At 33.4% G+C, this 22,823-nt stretch overlaps 3 protein-coding genes across 3 annotated transcripts; all 3 read right to left on the bottom strand.

Moving 5' to 3' along the window:
* Positions 1 to 1,084: 1,084 nt before the first annotated feature.
* LOC131072787 (polygalacturonase) lies at positions 1,085 to 1,686 on the bottom strand. The gene is made up of 2 exons (XM_058009045.2): positions 1,506 to 1,686; positions 1,085 to 1,418 (listed from the first exon to the last, which is right to left on the bottom strand). The coding sequence occupies exons 1-2, from the start codon at positions 1,617 to 1,619 to the stop codon at positions 1,134 to 1,136; spliced, it is 399 nt and encodes a 132-aa protein (XP_057865028.1). The 5' UTR covers positions 1,620 to 1,686; the 3' UTR covers positions 1,085 to 1,133.
* A 277-nt stretch (positions 1,687 to 1,963) lies between these two features.
* Positions 1,964 to 4,020, bottom strand: LOC131072786 (polygalacturonase-like). The gene is made up of 6 exons (XM_058009044.1): positions 3,605 to 4,020; positions 3,368 to 3,496; positions 2,864 to 3,022; positions 2,575 to 2,782; positions 2,390 to 2,471; positions 1,964 to 2,261 (listed from the first exon to the last, which is right to left on the bottom strand). Exons 1-6 carry the CDS (start codon positions 3,827 to 3,829, stop codon positions 2,099 to 2,101), a joined length of 966 nt encoding a protein of 321 aa, XP_057865027.1. The 5' UTR covers positions 3,830 to 4,020; the 3' UTR covers positions 1,964 to 2,098.
* An 8,366-nt stretch (positions 4,021 to 12,386) lies between these two features.
* LOC131072788 (polygalacturonase-like) lies at positions 12,387 to 15,256 on the bottom strand. Its single transcript, XM_058009046.1, has 8 exons — positions 14,829 to 15,256; positions 14,592 to 14,720; positions 14,088 to 14,246; positions 13,794 to 14,001; positions 13,609 to 13,690; positions 13,373 to 13,481; positions 12,727 to 12,852; positions 12,387 to 12,639 (listed from the first exon to the last, which is right to left on the bottom strand). The coding sequence occupies exons 1-8, from the start codon at positions 15,066 to 15,068 to the stop codon at positions 12,403 to 12,405; spliced, it is 1,290 nt and encodes a 429-aa protein (XP_057865029.1). The 5' UTR covers positions 15,069 to 15,256; the 3' UTR covers positions 12,387 to 12,402.
* Positions 15,257 to 22,823: the final 7,567 nt, after the last annotated feature.

Genomic DNA, 22,823 nt, shown 5'->3' with positions numbered 1-22,823 from the left:
TGTCTTGATATCATCGACATATTAACTAGAAACATGGTAACATAAACATAAAGCCAAGAAGGAACAATAAAAGAACATAAAAAAAAGGATTGCCACTGAACAATGTCTATGTGTTTCACGTCAATAATTAGGTTGCAATGAAGTGAATTAACACTAAATATGTAACACATGAACTATGTTACCAAGGTGGCATGCATAAAAGATAGAAACATAGAGAACATACCTTCTTCAACAATACTATAAAGAATTTTCAAATACTATAGATAATTTTCAAATAGACCACTTACTATTCCATGTGTTAGGTCGAGTCTTTACCATAATACTACCATTAAACATTACATGATAAATCAACTACTAAGTAAAGCATTTACATTTAGTCTCTACATTTAATACTACCATTTTATAACATAGAATATTTATATTAAAATGGATGGCCTTGCATCTTAAAGTTGAATTGATAATCTCAATAGGCCGAGATTCAATAGCTAACATCCTATTTTAAAATTGATTACACCAAATGTGGGCATGCTAGCCTTGCAGAATTAAAACTTTAGCATTTGATTGTTGTTAACCAAATATGAAAAACCGAGTTTTCTTGATATAAGAGAATGAGGGACCACCATTGATCTTTGTCACTCTCAATCGAATCTAGGTCATGATCATTCTATGATGGATCTTATATTTCAAGAATATTTCTCATCCATTGTTTTATTGATCAATCAAGTCAAGTTCATTAGTTGACAATTTATTTCCCCATTTGAAGAAATTGTTAAACCCATATATTTTAATTTTGAGGGCAAATCAATATTTGATAATAAAAAGTTGTCCTATTTTAAATATCAATCAGTATTTCACTTGTGAAAGAACTATTTAATAATGTGAATAAATTTATGAGGTAAATTTATTTATTTTTTAATTCAGATTTGCCATTGAAATTAGTGTACTCCAATAGATAATACATTTACAAGTCCATATTTTTCACCACCTTTTAATACCATATGAAACTTTTTTGTACAATAACTTAATGAAAGTTTGAACCTTAGTGGACACAACAACAACCCCACCACCTCAACTAATACACTATAAAAAGAAAAAACTGAATTATTTTTCAATGATTTAAGAAACGTTCAGCTTTAAGTATACATTAGACAGAGCTTCACAAATGATTTAATGACAGGTATAATCATTTGGCATTGTTTCCTAGACAGCCTGAAGGAATCGCATCTCCAACAGTGTGACCCTGTACGTATTGGGCATGACACGAGGCTTGCGCCCGAGTCAAGTACCAGATCTACATTATCCAATGTTATATCTGTGCAAGATCCGCTTTGGCTGCACGAAAATGTGATTCCGTCTTCTGTTGCTGATGTGCCCTTGATATTATTATATTTTACATTACTGGTTTTCACAGCAGAACCCTGCATCAAACCGGAAAGGTGAACTCCGGATCAGATATCAGTTATATTGAAAGCCGAAACCGAGTTTAACTGAGGATTTGGATATACCTGATCCTTGCAAGCAGACTCAGTGTCACCTGTGTCACAGTAGAATTGATTAATTATTATTGGGTTGCTCACATTTTCCATCTGGACATTCTCATATGTTATATCACTTGCCATACCAGAACCTCCCTGTTATATTCAATGAGCATTTCAAATACTATAACCTGTTGAAAATCGCATGGATAGAAAAATAATTATCATGCTTGTTGTATTTCTGCTTTATGGCAATTCCATATTTCATCTAAGTATTTTTTTGTAATTTTTAAAAATAACAATGCTTTAATTTGAGTTTATTGAAATAAACGTAATGTAAAAATTTGTAGCTTAACCTGCACAGATCTAGCTAGAAAAATAGAAGACAAAATTGCAAATATAAAACTGAAGAAAAAAACAGAAGAAAAAATCAGAGCAGAAATGAAATTCTTGTATATTAACATTATGCGAAATGCAGAATAACTATCGTAACAACTGAAATTACGACATTGGAAAAGCGGTGGGGGCGGAGAAAGAAAGGTTAACTGGCTGTTTGCTCAGTTAACTTATGCCAAAAAGCATGCACCGTCTGTCAAAATGCATGCACTGTTTTTGTCCGTAAATCACGGAAACAACAGAATGAGAACAGAATGAAAGTGCACTCTAACACATAATACCGGCCATGTCTCGATTCTCAATCCATTCGTTGTTGATGTCAATTTGGCGCCGACCACATGAATCGAATGGACATCTTCTTTCGCGTTTCCTCTTCCGAGACTTCCAATACTACACACACAATCAGGACATAATACAAGCAACAATATAAAGAATTTCTCATACCAAACATGTTTAGACAGAAATAAAACTACTATTCGACTCAAAGGGATTTTAAATTTTGTGTAGCGTGAAGTCACCTTATTCCATGGCCTGGACCGCATGTGATATCACTGATCTCTATATTTGAAGACCCATCACCTATCCCCACGCAGTCATCTCCTGCAATCATCACACTTCAGAGACTCATTTATATACACAAGATATGTCTCAAATCACAACTGCTTTCTCCCGTTTAATATTACATTTTGATCTATTCCTTTACCTGTTCCAATAGTGGAATCTTTTATGACTATGTTTGTGGATACGAATGTATCAATTCCATCAGTGTTTGGGCTGCTTTCTGGTGCCTGAATTGTAATGCCCACGATCTGGACACTGTCACAATCTGTCAATGTGACATGAAATTGAGGACTGTCTGTCACCTTCAGTCCACTGAGTGTACTTCCTTTCACATCATTGAATTGTATGGCCTGTGGACAAATCAAGTTGTATAATATGCATCAAGAATTAAGAACACTGAAAAAAGTTCAGCAGTGTAAATGGTTACTAACCGCTGGTCTACTTTTCTGTTTTCCCCACCAATTATTTCCTTTTCCGTCAATAGTGCCCTCCCCTGTGAGAGTAAATTGTTGAAGATGCTCGTACAATAACCACACATAATTTCTTTTCCAGCTACTGGGATCTTCGGGTGCAGCAATCGTTCCATCGACCTAGGCAAATAAAAAATAAAAAATTGGGTTGAGTCACTACTACATTCTCCAATCAGTAAGCCGATTTACAGAATTAGGATAAAACATATTCAAGTATGTAAAACGTGGGAGGAGGATTACTTTCTTACTACAAACGAAATTTAACATACAACTATACAATGTTTCAGAAACAGCTATCCCACCCTTAAGATCCATCAAAATATTAATAGCCTTAGTATATTATTAATTCCCTTATTTGGTGCATCCTAAAGCCTGTATAGCAATTTCCCAATGTTTCGACATAATGAACGTCATGCATTAGATCCATTGTTTTCAATCCTTTATAGTTACGTTCAAACTTTAGACCTGAAAAGTAAAGCCAGGCTGACATGGTCCCTGGAAATCTAGATTGTTAACCAGAAAAGTCTTGCCACTTGGCACAACCAAAGTTGCAGGGGATTCTTTACAAGCCTCATTCCAAGCACCAGTAAACGCCTGAAAAGCATTAGAATATCAATAAGATATAAGCTGAAGATAGAAGCAGTTGAAGTGGCAGTAAATAGGATGTAATACTAGTAACAAGAGAAAAAATGATAAGATGACCTCAGTATCGTCGTGTTCTCCATCACCCACTGCACCATAATTTTCTACGCTAAAGCTTCCTCCATTACTAGCCAGTGTAGCACCCTGAGATCTTGTAGAACCGCTAAGATATCTGTTGCTTGCTGTGAGTAGTTGGGCTTCAACTGCCATGATGATCAAATGTAAGGCCAAAAATACCAAATTCTTCAAATGAAGATTTTGACCTAGTCGAGCCATTGATCTCATTAGAATTGCAGCATAATTTAATCTGCTTCACAAGTCATTTCTCTTTCTGCGGTCTACCACTATTTGAGGCTTTGAATGGTTTTTTTTTAATGTTTGTATATTGTTCGTCTCAGATTCTCCAAACGCAAACCACGAATCAAATACCGGACTAGCACAGAAAATCTAAAATGTAAACCCAATGGAAGGATACCAAATCTTTCTATTTTTCCTATTTGTCTATTTAATAGATCTTTTGCGCATTCCTCCTTTAGCATCTATGGAAATTTGCAATGCTGTGCAAGGCACCGTCTACATTTGCATGACCGTCATCACTGGAATCCGCCTTTATTTTTACCGTCAGGTGAATGTTCGTTGTCTTTATTATTACCGTCAGGTGAACGTTTGTTCAAATTCATTTCCTTCTAACTTCGTTAATATCAAGATTTCTTAATTTTTATTGTAATAAACATAGATTTATTACATAAATTATTAAATATCAAATAATATACATTATGTAATTATATAAATATATTTTATAAATACATACAATGATTAATTTTATCATTTTAGTATAATATATGGAAATAAATGTAAATACAAATAAAATATAATAAAATTAAAATTTGTATAAAGTATGATATTAATATTGTTTGTATTATATTAATTTTTTTGGTGCATATTAATATTTAAATTATATTTATTTCATTTTATTTTAATTTTTAATTTAATTACAGGTTTGCAAATTTATATGAAATTATAAATATCTTTACTGTGTTCTATGTACTTTGAGAAACATTTGACCGACATTAGGGTATATCAATGTTCCTAATAGTATATGCAATCAAATAATTTCTAAGATTTCTCTTTTTACAAATATGTTGAAAAATTTAACATGTATAAATTGTTTAATAACAATTGTCTTACTTTTAATGATAATTACAATCATACTTTATAATTATGAATTTATGTATACATAAGCAAAAACAAAGTCAAATATAATAATAAAGTAATATCAATAATACATAAAATAATGTAAACATTGAATTAGGTAATAATTAATAATAAAATTGACCAACAAATATAAACCCCATTATTAATTATATTAAATATAATGAGTCTTTTATGCCATCCTCTAGTTCAATGTCATCCGAATCTATAAAATACATAATTTACATATTAATTTATTTAAATTTAAAAATTTAAATTTGTTAAAAAATTATCTCACTTTCTTTATTTATCATCTATAGATTATATTGCATCCCTTATTGTTGGTGTTTGGTTAATTATCATCTATAGATTATATTGCATTTCTTATTGTTGGTATTTGGTTAAGATCAATACAAAATGATGACCCATGTTATCCATTGTTTTGTTGCTCATCTACACCTACATTGACATGTGCAATGATTAAGTACAAAAAAAATTGGTTAGAATAAGGAACTAAGCTATATTCTATTTAATGAATGAACACATTTAATAGCCGGAAAATTATCATCTATTATTTGTATTCATTTTTTGTTGTTGTGTGAAATAAGAGAACAAATTTTTTATATGTGAAATGGTAAAATATTTTTCAATAAATCTACTCACTGTGTTGTTAGCTAATATTAATGCTTTCTTCTTGTATTTCTATGCATGATTGATTGAAGATATTTTTTTTCTTTTGTTTTCTATCTCTCTTGTACAAGGGAATTAAAATGCTTTAGGCTCTTGTTCTTTCATTTAAGTCTTAATGAATGATTTTTTTTCTTTGATGAATAAGATGGCATTTGCACATTTTTCTTGGACTAATTCATGGTGACATCAATCCTATAGATATCTTCTTTGAGCTTGGGATTGATGTAAAATTGGCAGAGGAAGATACAAATGTATGACTCAATATTTTCTAAATATTTCAATACACTGACTAAAAATAAGTTGTTCATCTGATTTGCTAGGTAAATTTTAAAGTAGTGAATTTAAATAATCAATCAAATTATGCAATTTATCATTGGAAGCATTAGATGATTTCCTATCACCTATAATAGAAATAACATTTATTAAGTGAAAGAAAAGTTTAAAAAATCATAATATTTCATTTATAAAGATTGGCAAGAGGGTAATTCGTCTATCTAGTATACCATCCCTTTGTGTCTCTGGCAGGTGGCTGATTGATTTTTTTCTTTTTGGTTCTATCTCTAATCTTTGTTTGGTTCTATAGTGGTTTCTAGTGTGTTTCAATGTCCTTTATTTTTTAGCCAAGTGTACATTCCTCATGCACCCTAGGTGTTGTTGTTTAGCAGATATGTAAAGGTTCTGTTCTATCCAACTTTTATTAATCAGAACATTACCAATGGTATTCTCACATGACTTAAACTCCCTCTAACATCACCATCAACAACTAATAAAGTAACACCATATACAATTAAACAATATTACTCTAGTAATTTTTGAGAAAAAATATAATTAATCATTAAACATATAAGTATATTATCTTAAGTATCAACTTAGGACACTTACAAATAACTTAATCATGTTCATTTGTTTCAAATCTCTTTAGGAGAGATCTAAAATATTCAACGCATGCTTGCATGTGTTACCTATTTGTGCCCACTGACATGTCAAAAACATGCAAATATGATCTAGATCTTGTAACAAGATACTGTTTGATTGGAATAGATCAAGACTTCTTATCTTGTATGAATTAGGTTTATCATATAGATAATAGTCTCTATCTAGTATTTTTTTTAATCTATAATTTAACTATTTAATAGCTTTCTTTCTTGAAGCTAGTTCAAAATCTAGATAACTACAAATTTCTTTTATTTTTATGGAATATCTCTACCCGATGAAGAAGTTTATGAATAATTCAATCCATTCTCCTTGTGCATTTCTTAGCATAATCACTTAGATAATGACTCTTGATATGGAAATGATAAGACTCTATGGAAGCATTGTTAACTTGATTTGCATGAGAGAAGTTTTAAAAGTTTTTGGCCCAAATTGCTATATAAACAAACACAATTATGTCTCAGTAAAAATAAAAAATAAGCATGAATAATGTAAATTCATAGAAACCAAAATGAAGAAATTGAGAAACTTACCATTATGAGCAAGGTGTATAATTGATATTTTACATGAATAAACCATTGATAAATTTTAATTTTAAAATTAAATAAATTAATATTAAATTAAAATTCATAAAAATAGTTAAAATTGTACTACATACACCATATTTATTTGTTGAGAATATTGAATCTATTGCAATAATTGAGTTATGTGAATGTTTTAATATCATTACACACACCCACAATGTTTGAAATCCTATGATAAAAGGAAAATTTTCCATGTTATTTTCAATGTTTTGAAGTAGAAGAAGTTATCTTTCTCCTCTATGCACCACAAGCTGACACATTTTGCATCATCTTTATTCTTTTGGGATCAACTGGAGTGTACTCTTTTCCATGCATTCAACACATCTTTTCTAAATAAATATGCATCTCTTTTTTTCATCAACTCAATCAAGCCATGGTCTAAGTAGTGCTATTTTCATATTGTGTCAATCCCCACACCCATCAAAAATAAAGATTCGATGTATAATTTACATCCATTTGACAATCTTGGTGTAAAACTATTGCTTTGATCACCCAAAGGGTCATCCCTTCCATAAAAAAATTCACCATTAACATCACAATGGCTCCACTCATTATACCTAACTATAGCAACACATGGTCTACCATGCATGACGCCAACATGAAAGTGAGCTCAACAACCCCTTATTTAGATGAACCTTCATATCCTTTGTGTGTTTTTAGATTTATTTCTTTTGTTATCAGGGCCTTAACTACACCAATATCTATTTAAAAACACACAAAAAAATTGTATTAATTGATATAACAAATATTAAATATAAAAAGTGATGTACCTATTGATTATATTAAATCTAGGAAAAACCTTTAGTATATCTTGGTGTTGTGGCTAGTAGGGTTTGTTGAGTTATCTTGGCTAGTAGGGTTTGTTGAGTTATCTTTGATAATATGATAAAACAATAATGATCTGGTCAACTAATGAGAGGGGGGCTGAATCACTAGATAGAAAATAAACTAAACTTTCACGATACTTAATTCCACCTCAGAATCCAATCACTAAACTAACCGGTTTAATCATTGAATCAAAAACTGCAACTACACTGTCAAACTTTACCAGTTGACCAAAACATCAATGATATAATGCAACAGATCTGAAAATTAAATACCATTTAACCAAAACATTAAACCACTTCAATAATATAAGTAATAGCTCATTTCATATCACTTTTGGTTATCTAAACATATCTATCATTCATATCAACCAAATCAAAACACATCCATAAAATCATTCACCACTTGACACAATGATTTTTCACGTGGAAACCCAAATGGGAAAAACCACGTTTGGGATGAATACCCACAAGTATTTTGAACTCTTGTGAAGTTCACCCTTTTAGGAGCCAAGCCTTGTTATAAGCTTATACAATAATGTACTATTAAGAACAGATCTGGTTAAGGACCACCTAGTTAAGGGATTGCCTACAATACCCTGTTAAAGGCAATACCCTGTTAAAGGTAACCTTGGTTGAGGATTTCAAATCCAAGCTAATGGATCACTTGGTTAGAGGATTTAAATAAGAAGCCTATTAAAGTTTACCTGGTTAAGAGATTTAACTGTTATAATGGTTAGAGAACAACAGGTTCTTTGTTGATCTAGAAATAGCACTTCCTTGCTTAGTCAGATCCTTTTATGCTCATATCTCCCTTCACATCATTCTGCAAACACTCCTTCTCATTCGACAACAATCACACTACCACACTTAGCCAAATTCTCCAACAGAGTTACAAAACAGCTCATCAACCTTATAAGCAAATACAATAGGTTGGTAACACAACACAAAACCTGCAAATCTCATTGAGATTACAAACATTTTGGTTCAATCATAACTGTTGGATTACATATCAGTCAACTACACATTGTTCTAGACAACTTCAACCGCTCCTAGATCATCGCACATTGGATCCTGTAGCTCATCACGCGTTTTTCATTTCATTCTATGCATTTGCTCATTCCCAAGATAAATGGTTATCTTCACGCACCAAATCCACTTTGAAACTCATCACGTGCATCATGCTTACATGACATTTTCATCTCCGATCACCTTTCGATCATAGATCATCACAACCGGTTCACCAAGCTCCATCGGTTAGGGTTCGGCTTATTAACTGGTTAGGGTTACCAGTTGATCTCTACTTCAATAACACTACTAGTTGCCTTCACTGCTTTACTACTAGTTGCATTACTGCATCATTATCGGTTGCAATATATATCCACTACTGGTTTACTATTGACATCAATGACAACACTATACTTCATCAACGCAATCTTCATGCAATGCCAACAATTTCCCCCTTTGGGATTGATGACAATACAAATATCAATACCCTTTGATTCTAATGATTGAGAGTAAAGCACATACACAGGTATAGGAATCCTAGTTTACATTTTTCATATACTCTCCTTCGACTGTATCTTCATGTCTTTAGTTGGAAACTAGCTATTCGATCATATACAGTTCTCCTTCCCCTTTGACAACAATGCCAAAGTGAAGGTAAATCATTCCATGCTTCACTGATCTGAAACTAGCTGCTCCCCTATGGGGTATCTCCACTCTACACCAATCCATCTTCAGTACTTTCAATATACTCTGGGATTGATGGCTTCCCCATCTGCTTAATTGACTTCCTATTGGGGTACAACCCCTAACTTACCTCTAAGATACTCAAAAGTAACCTTAGGTAGAGGTTTAGTAAAGATATACGCTAGTTGTTCCTTAGTAGATACATGCTCCAGTGACACATCTTTACTTTGCACTTTCTCTCTAAAGAAATGATACTTTAGCTCAATATGCTTTGTCCTAGCATGAAACACTGGGTTCTTAGAAATGTTTATAGCACTGGTGTTATCACAGAAAATCCTTACCGGTTCTGATATCTTCAAATTGAAACCTTCCAGAATATGTTTCATTTAGATTTCTTGGGCAAAATTCATATATGTTGCAACATATTCAGCTTCTACAGTTGATTGAGAGATACAACTTTGTTTCTTGTTGCTCCAAGACACTAGTCTTTCTCCAAGAAAGAATGATCCTCCAGTTGTACTCTTCCTATCATCAACATTGCTTGCCCAGTCTGCACCTGTATAGACTTTCAAATCAAAGTCTCATGCATATGGATACCATAATCCATAATCAATTTTGCCTTTCAGATATCTAAAAATTCTTTTGGTTGCTACCATGAGTGTCTCCTTCGAGCTTTTTTGAAATCTGGCAACCAATCCTACTGCATGAGAAATGTTTGGTTTGTTGTGGACAACATAATGTACTTTACCTATCATTGAACTGTACTCATTTTCATCAACTGATGTTGAATCATCTTCCTTAGACAATTTACAGCCTGTAACCATTGGTGTTCTAACTTGTTTACAGTCTCCCATTACAAAAGTCTTCAACACTTCTTTCACATACTTAGACTGTTTGATGAAAATACCTTCCTTCATCTCCTGGATTTGCAAACCTATGAAATTTTTTATCTCACCTACCAGTGACATCTCAAACTCATTCTTCATTTCATTAGCAAAGTCATGACACATATCATCATTTCCTCCAAAAATGATATCATCAATACTTACCAATATCTTATCTCCTTTTGTCTTGAGATATATGTTACCGTCTTCACTAGTTCTTTGAAAACCTATCTTCACCAAGTGAGAGTGCAATCTTTCATACCATGCTCTTGGTGCTTGCTTCAATCCATATAATGCCTTATATAATTTGCACACCATATCCTTTTCTACAGTTAAAGCATAACCATCTACTTGTTCAATGTAGACTTCTTCTTGCAATATTCCATTTAAGAATTGTTGACTTAACATCGATCTGATATACTTTGAATCCTTAGTATGATCCAAATGCAAGTAGAGTCCTTACTCCTTCTAATCTTGCAACTGGTGCAAATGTCTCATCATAGTCTTCACCTTCTTCTTGTGCATATCCTTTGCATACCAGTCTGACTTTATTTCTGACCACTTCTCCATCTTCATTCAGTTTATTTTTGAATACCCATTTTGTACCTATTACATTCTTGTTCTTCAGTCTAGGTACCAATGACCAAGTATTGTTCTTCTCTATCTGGTCAAGTTCATCTTTCATTACCTTGATCCAATCTTCATCTACAAATGCTTCTTTTGTAGTTCTAGGCTCAATAGTGGAAATCATACAAGAGTTCTCTCTAAGCATTTTTCTTGTTAGCACACCTACATTCTTATCTCCAATAATTTGATCAAGGCTATGATTGAATCTAGCATACCTTGGAATAACATGTTCTTAATTTTCAGGTTCTTCTTCTACTTCATTGTCTTCATCTTATGCTGGACCTTCCTATTCCGGTTGTACTTGGGCTTGTCTTTTATGTTCTTCAACTTCAACATTCATCGGTTCCAGTTCCAAAAACTATGTGTAAGGTTCTTCTTCCTTCTCTTTACTAGTTTCTCTTGATTTCTCAAGAAACTCATCAACTCTGACATTAACACTTTCAATGATCTTCTTAGTCCGGTTGTTGTAACACTTATAAGCTTTGCTCTTGGTGGAGTAACCAAGAAATATGCCTTCACCACTCTTGGCATCAAACTTACCAACATAATCACCTCTTTTGATAAAACATCAGCTACCAAAAATTTTAAAGTAACTGACATTAGGTGATCTACCATACCAGTACTCATAGGGTGCTCTATCCTTACCTCTTTTAACCAATATCTGGTTCATTGTATAAACAGTTGTGTTGGCAGCTTCTCTCCAGAATGTCCTAGCTACACCTCCTTGAATTAGCATAGTCCTAGCAACTTCAACTATTGACTGGTTGTTCCTTCTTCCAATATCATTCTGTTGCGGTATCCTATGCGGTATTTCCCCATTTGAAGAAACTAAGTGACCCATATTCACTTGCCCTTCCTTGCAAACAAGTTCGTCCCTATAGCTTCAATTTCTTGTTGGCATGTTACATATAGAATTCTTCATCCTAAGATCGAACTTTTTTGACAACTTTTTTCTGTTGGCTGAGCAAGATTCCGCACCTTGACCTTTCTTCCTACCTGCAAAAAGAGGTCATGCCCATCGACCCATATATTTTAATTTTGAGAGCAAATCAATATTTGATAATAAAAAAATTGTCCTATTTTAAATATCAGTTAGTATTTCACTCGTGAAAGAACTATTTAATAATGTGAATAAATTTATGAGATAAATTTATTTGTTTTTAATTAAGATTTGTCATTGAAATTAGTGTACTCCAATAGATAATACATTTACAAGTCCATATTTTTCACCACCTTTTAATACCATATGAAACTTTTTTGTACAATAACTTAATGAAAGTTTGAACCTTAATGAACACAACAACAACGCCACCACGTCAACTAACACACTATAAAAAGAACTATAAAAAGAAAATACTGAATTATTTTTCAATGATTTAAGAAACGTTTAGCCTTAAGTATACATTACAGACAGCTTCACAACCGTGGTATAATCATTTGGCATTGTTTCCTAGACAGCCTGAAGGAATTGCATCTCCAACAATGTGACCCTGTACGTATTGGGCATGACACGAGGCTTGCGCCCCTGACTCAAGTACCAGATCTATATCATCCAATGTTATATCTGTGCAAGATCCGCTTTGGCTGCATGAAAATGTGATTCCCTCTTGTGTTGCTGATGTGCCCTTGATATTATTATATTTTACATTACTGATTTTCACAGCAGAACCCTGCATCAAACCCGAAAGGTGAACTCCCGATCAGATATCAGTTATATTGAAAGCCGAAACCGAGTTTAACTAAGGATTTGGATATACCTGATCCTTGCAAGCAGACTCAGTGTCACCTGTGTCACAGTAGAATTGATTAATTATTATTGGGTTGCTCACATTTTCCATCTGGACATTCTCATATGTTATATCACTTGCCATACCAGAACCTCCCTGTTATATCATAAAGAGCTTGTCAATGAGCATTTCAAATACTATAGCCTGTTGAAAATCGCATGGAAAGAAAAATAATTATCATGCTTGTTGTATTTCTGCTTTATGGCAATTCCATATTTCATCTAAGTAATTTTTGTAATTTTTAAAAATAACAATGCTTTAATTTAAGTTTATTGAAATAAACGGAATGTAAAAATTTGTAGCTTAACCTGCACAGATCTAGCTAGAAAAATAGAAGACAAAATTGCAAATATAAAACTGAAAAAAAAAACAGAGCAGAAATGAAATTCTTGTATATTAACATTATGCGAAATGCAGATTAACTATCGTAACAACTGAAACTACGAGATTGGAAAAGCGGTGGGGGTGGAGAAAGAAAGGTTAACTGGCTGTTTGCTCAGTTAACTTATGCCAAAAAGCATGCACCGTCTGTCAAAATGCATGCACTGTCTTTGTCCGTAAATCACGGCAAGAACAAAATGAGAACAGAATGAAAGTGCACTGTAACACATAATACCGGCCATGTCTTGATTCTCAATCCATTCGTTGTTGATGTCAATTTGGCGTTGACCACATGAATCGAATGGACATCTGCTTTCGCATTTCCTCTTCCGAGACTTCCAATACTACACACACAATCAGGACATAATAGAAACAATAATATAAAGAATTTCTCATACCAAACATGTTTGGACAAAACTAAAACTACTAATCGACTCAAGGGGATTTGAATTTATGTGGAGCGTAAGTAACCTTATTCCATGACCTGGGCCGCATGTGATATCACTGATCTCTATATTTGAAGACCCGTCACCTATCCCCACGCAGTCATCTCCTGCAATCATCACACTTCAGAGACTCATTTATATACACAAGATATGTCTCCAATCACAAATTCTTTCTTCCATTTAATATTATATTTTGATCTATTCGTTTACCTGTTCCAATAGTGGAATCTCTTATGACAATGTTTGTGGATACGAATGTATCAATTCCATCAGTGTTTGGGCTGCTTTCTGGTGCCTGAATTGTAATGCCCACGATCTGGACACTCTCACAATCTGTCAATGTGACATGAAATTGAGGACTGTCTGTCACCTTCAGTCCACTGAGTGTGCTCCCTTTCACATCATTGAATTGTATGGCCTGTGGCCAAATCAATTTGTATAATATGCTGCAGATCAAGAATTAAGAACACTGAAAAAAGTTCAGCAGTGTAAATGGTTACTAACCGCTGGTCTACTTTTCTGCTTTCCCCACCAATTATTTCCTTTTCCGTCAATGGTGCCCTTCCCTGTCAGAGTAAATTGTTGAAGATGCTGGAACAACAACCACACATAATTGCTTTTCCAGCTGCTGGGATCTTCGGGTGCAGCAATCGTTCCATCGACCTAGGCAAATAAAAAATAAAAAATTGGGTTGAATCACTACTACATTCTCCAATCAGTAAGTAGATTTACAGAATTAGGATAAAACATATTCAAGTATGTAAAACGTGGGAGGAGGATTACTTTCTTACTACAAACGAAATTTAACATACAACTATACAATGTTTCAGAAACAGCTATCCCACCCTTAAGATCCATCAAAATATTAATAGCCTTAGTATATTATTAATTCCCTTATTTGGTGCATCCTAAAGCCTGTATAGCAATTTCCCAATGTTTCGACATAATGAACGTCATGCATTAGATCCATTGTTTTCAATCCTTTATAGTTACGTTCAAACTTTAGACCTGAAAAGTAAAGCCAGGCTGACATGGTCCCTGGAAATCTAGATTGTTAACCAGAAAAGTCTTGCCACTTGGCACAAGCAAAGTTGCAGAGGATGCTTTACAAGCCCCATTCCAAGCACCAGTAAACGCCTGAAAAGCATTAGAATATCAATAAGATATAAGCTGAAGATAGAAACAGTTGAAGTGGCAGTAAATAGGATGTAATATTAGTAACAAGAGAAAAAATGATAAGATGACCTCAGTATCGTCGTGTTCTCCATCACCCACTGCACCATAATTTTCTACGCTAAAGCTTCCTCCATTACTAGCCAGTGTAGCACCCTGAGATCTTGTAGAACCGCTAAGATATCTGTTGCTTGCTGTGAGTAGTTGGGCTTCAACTGCCATGATGATCAAATTTAAGGCCAAAAACACCAAATTCTTCAAATGAAGATTTTGACCTAGTCGAGCCATTGATCTCATTAAGAGTTGTAGCATAATTTAACCTGCTTCACAAGTCATTTCTCTTTCTGAGGTCTACCACTATTTGAGGCTTTGAATGGTTTTTTTTGTTAATGTTTGTATATTCTTCGTCTCAGATTCTCCAAACGCAAATAACGAATCAAATACCGGACTAGCACAGAAAATCTAAAATGCAAACCCAATGGAAGGATACCAAATCTTTATATTTTTCGTATTGCTCTATTTAATAGATCCTTTGCGCATTCCTCCTTTAGCATCTATGGAAATTTGCAATGCTGTGCAAGGCACCGTCTACATTTGCATGACCGTCATCACTGGAGTCCGCGTTTATTTTTACCGTCAGGTGAATGTTCGTTGTCTTTATTATTACCGTCAGGTGAACGTTTGTTCAAATTCATTTCCTTCTAACTTCGTTAATATCAAGATTTCTTAATTTTTATTGTAATAAACATAGATTTATTACATAAATTATTAAATATCAAATAATATACATTATGTAATTATATAAATATATTTTAGAAATACATACAATGATTAATTTTATCATTTTAGTACAATATATAGAAATAAATGTAAATACAAATAAAATATAATATAATTTAAATTTTTATAAATTATGATATTAATATTGTTTGTATTATATTAATTTTTTTGGTGCATATTTTCTTAATATTTAAATTATATTTATTTCATTTTATTTTAATTACAGGTTTGCAAATTTATTTTAACTTTTTATTGCTTAATATGAAATTATAAATATCTTTACAATGTTTTATGTACTTTGAGCAACATTTGACCCACATTAGGGTATATCAATTTCCTATTAGTATATGCAATCAAATAATTTCTAAGATTTATTTTCTTACAAATATGTTGAAAAATTTAACATGTATAAATTGTCTAATAACAATTGTCTTACTTTAATGATACTTACAATCATACCTTACAATTATGAATTTATGTATACATAAGCAAAAACAAAGTCAAATCTAATAATGAAGTAATATCAATAGTACATAACATAATGTAAACATTGAATTAGGTAATAATGAATAATAAAATGGATCAACAAATATAAACCCCATTATTAATTATATTAAATATAATGAGGCCTTTAAGCTAATTTTGTGCATGTACTATATAATTCAAAAGTGCAATATACCAATGTTGTCTCTATCTTGAATCTGCATGCTACTCCCTCCAAGATCCAATATACCAGTGATGTCTCTATCTTTAATTTGCAACATACTCTCTCCAAGCTCCAATTGTTGAAGATGAAGGCACAACATGAAAGAACCTCTTTCATCTCCATATATCAATCTATCATTAAGTACTTCACATTCTATCAAAAAATGGAAGTACATCCTCTGGTTCAATGTCATTAGAACCTATAAAGTACATAGATTACATATAAAATTATTAAAGTTTAAACATTCAAATTTGTTAAAAAATTATTTCACATGATTTATTTACCTTTTATATTTTGTATTTCATCCCTTATTTTTGGTTTTTGGTAAAGATATATACAAAATGATGACCCATGTTGTCTAGTGTTTTGTTGCTCATCTACACCTACAATGACATGTGGAATGATTAAGTAAAAAAAAAGTGGTTCGATTAAGGAACTAAGCAATATTCCATTTAATGAATGAACACATTTAATAATTATAAAATTACCATCCTTTATATGTATTCATTTGTTGTTGTTGTTGTTTCATTTAGATTAATAGAGAAAGGCTCATCGATAATTAGATCTTCATCACCTAATGCTATAATTATATATTCTTATTTTGTGTGAAATAAGCGAACAATTATTTTCTATGAGATACTAAAATATATTTCAATATTTATCTACTCACTATGTTGTTATCTATTAATAACACTTTCTTCTTCCATGTTTATGCATGAACGATTGAAGACATTTTTTTAATTTTGTTTTCTACTTGTACAAGGGAATTGAAATTCTTTAAGCTCTTCTATTCTTTCATTTAAGTCTTAATGAATAACATTTTTTCTTTCACGAATAAGATGGTGTTTGCACATTTTTCCTTGGACTAAACCATGGTGACATTTATCTCATAGACACGTCCTATGAGCTTGCGATTGATGTAAAATTGGAAGATGAAGATAGATATGCATGGAGGTATTTTATAAATATTTCAATGTACTAACTAAAAATAAGTTTTTAATCTGCTTTGCTTGGCAAATTTTGAAGTAGTGAATTTAAATAATCAACTAAATTATGAAATCTAATATTGGAAGCATCAAATGATTTCCTATCACCTATGATAGAAATAACACTTATTAAGTGAAATAAAACTTAAAAAATCTTAATATTTGATTTGTAAAATGGTGATATTGAAATTTACCAGTTTTTTGATATCCACTAGTGACAAAGCCAATGACATCCTAATCTCCTAATGGAACACAACCATCTATAACTTAAATAAGAATTAATCAATTGTAAGAGACATAAAACTCGATAAATATTTTAATAAAGGTCGTACCAACATTACCAAGAAATGGCATCAAATAATTTGGTATCCTTGCATGCTATTAAGAAGGAAATTGATCACAGAAAGGTGAAGCAAAAGAGATACATAGAGCCTCCCTTTGAAACTATGGATCCCCCTGTCTCATTGGTCAAGGATACCCCCAATTGTGGCACTTCAATCCATGCAAACGAATCAAACAAAAGGATTTCATTTTTTGATAAATTTATAGGTCTATTTAAATATTGGTAAGAGGGTAATTCATCTATCCAATAGACCATCCCTTCGTGTTTTTGGCTGGTGGTTGATAGTTTTTTTCTTCTTCGCTCTATCTCTGTTCTTTGTCTAGTTTCCTAAAGGCTTGAAGTGTGTTTAGGTGTCCCTTTTTTCCTTGGGTGCGCATTCCTCATGCACCTAGGTGTTTTTATTTAGTAGATATGTAAAGGTTCAATCCTATCTTACTTCTATTAATCATGATGCAACCATAACCAGTAAAAACCCTCAAAAGAGTCAACCGGCTTATGCAGCAAGAGAGACACAATGAAAGCAGCAAGAAAGCATAGAAAATTTACATAAACAGATCATATTAAATCCATAGAACTTCAGGAAATCATCCGGTAATCATTATATTATCATCAAAGAACATTCGTTAATTAACCAGTTACATGCAGGCTTCAAGCCATATATACAATCCAACCAGGACTCTGAGAATCAGCTGGATAACAACATGTGAATATCAATCCTTATTCCAAGTTCTACATTCCCTACCCTTACAAATGATTACCTAACACCATATTTATAGTGGCAAAAAAACATCCAGGTCGGCCTCATAAGATTACAATCACCAATGTAGGAAAATGAAACGTGTAATTAGGTGGGCCCTAAGAATTAGATAAATCTTTCCAGAAAATAACAACCAAGTGATGCGGTTCAGTAAGAAGGTCAACCACATGCTAAATAACATTGGACAAGATCAAAAATGGATCCACACACCAAGAATTGTGCCGGTAATGAAGGAAAACCAACCGATAAGCACGAGAACTACCCCGGGAACCCAGAAACAACCAACCGAAAGTGATAACTAACTGGAAAAGAACCCAAATAATCTGAAAATATGGAATCAAGCACATGAAACCATCTGGAAACCAAAAATAAGATCTACCAAAAAGAACAAGCAACTACCGGTACATACCGGTAAGAATATAGAGAACTGCACAAAGAACAAAACAATAACAAAACTGAAAGGAAATATTTTTGGTTCATGCAAGATTGCTCATCGACTGTGGATGCTCCTGCATCAGACAACCCAGGTAGAAAAAGATGTTCCATGAGAGGCAACTCATGAACATCTAAAATGACTCAGAATGAATATCACATGCTCATTTTTTATCCAAACATCTTCTTTATCTGCCAACCTCTGTTTTAGCTCCTTTGGTGCCTCAACCGGCTTCTCTAACCTTTGACCCTCTTTGTTTTTCTTTCTTTGCTTCTGATCAGTACATTGTCTCTATTTTTGCAACTTTCATTTGGTTCTGCCACAAGACTTCATTTGGTTTGTCACCATCATCTCTCTATTGACTGGTTCCATCTGTCCATTAGACTCATATGTCAGATCCTTCTACAAGGTCATGTCACCCTCTGGTATAACCTCTACAACTGGTTCTATCAGATCTTTCTTTAAATCCTCTGGTATAACTTCTGCAACCAGTTCTATCAATCCTTTCGGTATAGCCCCTACCACCAGTTTCTCAGCACTACAACTTCTCTCAGGACTCAGTTTCTTTACCTCCTCTTTCTCCTTTAAAGAAATCAATGTGAACTTTTTCCCATCCTTTTCAATAGTAACCAGGTTTCTTCTACAATCATAAATAGCTCCTCTATCATATTTCTAAGGCTTTCCCAATAAGACATAACAAACACTCATAGACATAATATCACATAAAACTTCATCTCTGAAAGGCCCAATATTGAAACTCACCAAACACTGCTCCTTTATCTCTATCTTTTGATCATCTTTCAACCAAATTACCTCATAAGGACAAGGATTCTTAAGCCTCTTAAACCCAAGCTTCACAACCATCTCCTCAGATACTAAATTATCAGTACTTCCACTATCTACAATGACCTTGTAACACTTACCACCTCATTTACACACAGTCCACAAAATACTCTTCCTCCGAGTAGATTCGGTATCCTTTCTTCTAAACATAAGGGATTCTCCTTAGTCCAGTGCACAGTCAAATCCGGTACCATCTGGTTATTCACTTGCCACACAAATTCTTGTAATTCCTTGCTACCTTTCCTTGGTGTCTTAAGTTCCAGTTATTCACTCCACTTAGGTTTTGACTCCTCTTCTTCAACCGGTTTCTTCATATTATCACTCATCTTGAATTTCTCCTTTCCCTTATTCAATTGTCTTCTTCTTACCTTCTCCTCAGCCTTTAAAGCATACTGGTAAGCTTCTTCAACTGTGGAAACCTTCAACATACTCATCTCATCTTGAATGTTAAAATAAATTCCATTGATGTACCATGCCACCTTTTCTCTATCCATCTCTCTATGTCCAAATCAGATTACCACCTTATAAAATTTCTCAGCATATTCCTGCACAGTCATGTTTCTCTGTTTCAAGTTCTGCAACTTCTTGAACAACTCCAATTCATACTCTCCTGGTATGAACTTGGCCTTCAATCTTGCAACCATCTGTCTCCACCAGGTGATCTTCAATTCACCATTCTCTACTCTATCTTTTTGTAATTCCTTCCACCATAAGGCAACATGCCCTTTCAACTTGGTTTGTGCCAAACAGACTCTCTATGGGTCCTTGACATCCTCAAACTCAAATTACTCCTCTAACTCTTGGATCCAATCGATTAGATCCTCTAGGTTTTACATTCCAGAAAAGTTAGAAACCTCAACTTTATGCACTTTACTCGCTTGGGCCACTGCTTTCAGGAATCTTTCCTCTCTCTCATCTTTCAGTCCTTCAGCTTCCTCAAGCTCTTTACCGGCTTCCTCATATTCATCGTCAGAATCAGGGTTTCTTCACAAACCAGCCAAAGTATATTTGATTTCATTCCTCATTTCATTCTTGAAGTCTTCCATCATCTGCTCTATCCTCGAGTGGTTTGTCCTCCTTGGCAAAATCTCTTCTTCCACTTTGGTGAACTGCCTCAACTCGACAATCTAACTACTAGTTTCAATTGCCTCCCCTCGGTGATATATTGAACACACGTGCACCCTGCCTCCAATCGGCAGTTTGTCCACCCCAAGGAATGCTTCAATGATCACAAATGATTCTTCCACCAGCCAGTCAATAACTAGCTCTGATACCACTTGATGCAGCCATAACCAGGAAAAACCTTCAAAAGAGTCAACCGGCTTATGCAATAAGAGAGACACAACAAAAGCAGCAAGAAAACATAATAAATTCACATAAACCGATCATGTTAAAGACATAGAACTTCCAGAAATCATCTGGAAATCATTATATTATCATCAAAGAACATCCGGTAATTAACCAGTTACATGCATGCTTCAAGCCAGATACAATCCAACCGGGACTCTAAGAATCAACTGGATCACAATATGCGAATCTCAATCCTTATTCCAAGTTCTACTTTCCCTTCCCTTACAAATTATTATCTAACACCATATTTATACCCATCGAAACACATCCGGGTCAGCCTCATAAGATTACATTCACCAATGCAGGAAAATAAAATGTGTAATTAGGTCGGTCCTAAGAATTAGATAAATTTTTTAAAAAAATAATAACCAAGTGATGTGGTTCAATAGGAAGGTCGGCCACATGCCAAAGAACATTAGACAAGACCCAAAATGAATCCACATGCCAAGAATCATGTCGGTAATGAAGGAAAACCAACCAATAAGCACAAGAACTGCCCCGCTAACCCAAAAACAGCCAACCGAAAGCGTTAACTAACCAGAAAAGAACCCAAATGATCAGAAAATAGGGAATCAAGACATGAAACCATCTAGAAACCAAAAATAAGATCTTCCACAAAGAGCAAGCAACTATTAGGACATACCGGTAACAATACAAAAAACTACACAAAGAACTAAATAATAACAAAACCGAAAGGAAATATTTTTGGTTGATGCAAGATTGCTCATCGACCGCGGATGCTCTCCTATATCAAAATAAAACACTACTAGTGGTATTCTCATGAATTAAACTCCATTTGACATCACCATCACCAGCTAATGAAGTAACACCATATCTAATTAAACAATATTACTTTAGTTAGTTTTGAGAAAAAAATATAATTAATCATTAAAAATATAAGTATAATATCTTAAATATCAAAGGACACTTACGAACAACTTGATCATGTTCATTTACTTTTTTTCTCTTTAGGAGATCTAAAATCTTTAACAAATTCTTACATGTGTTACCTCTTTGGTTCCACTGACACATCACAAACATGCAAATCTTGTCCAAATCATGTAACAAGACACCATTTTTTTGGAATAGATTGACTTCTTATCTTGCACAAAGTAGGGAGATCATATGGATAATATTATCTATTTGATATTATCCAAAAGGTTAGAAGATCGTCTTTAAACACCATTTTTCATGAAGTTGAAACTTGAACTAAAAGAGATTCTCTCTCTCTCATCAATTGACCCTTTTCTACATGTATATTGATAATAAGTTTCTATCATTACTTTTTAAATACACTATCGTTGCACTTAGGTCTTGAATTTTATTATTTAGGCTTGTGGGGTGTGTATTTTGTAGTGCCATATGTTTCATTGATCACTTTAGTATGTTTAATTTATTTAAGATTATATTAAATTTTCATTATATCTTTCATACCAATTTATCCTATATATATTTCATCATATAGGTTGTTTAAAATATATATATTTCATATGTGAAACCATAGTCTTGTTGGCAATGAACACTCATCTGGTGGATATCGATGCTTGATTAATGGTTTAGGGTTGTCATTGATGGAAACTCTTCATGAGAATCCTATCTGGTAGTCATGGTTTTTGGTAATTGGTGGAGAAAGTGAACCAGTAATCTAGAAACTGATATTTCAGGATAAAGAAGTGCAATTTTGGTCCGGAAGCTTTTCAGTGATTGCGATGGTGAGATTCATGTACTCGATGCTAGAGCTGACTTATAGAAATCATTTGCATGCTATTTGGGTGATCTGCATGTGTTTTGATGATCTGGTTCAAGCTGACTCATGTTTACATGTTACATCATAGGTCAACTTGATAATTGTTTTGTTTGTGGTTGTAG

The sequence above is a fragment of the Cryptomeria japonica genome, chromosome 2, assembly GCF_030272615.1.
Source record: "Cryptomeria japonica chromosome 2, Sugi_1.0, whole genome shotgun sequence".
NCBI lineage: Eukaryota > Viridiplantae > Streptophyta > Pinopsida > Cupressales > Cupressaceae > Cryptomeria > Cryptomeria japonica.
The sequence above is the reverse complement of the archived record's forward strand: the minus strand, read 5'-3'. Positions and strand labels throughout refer to the sequence as shown.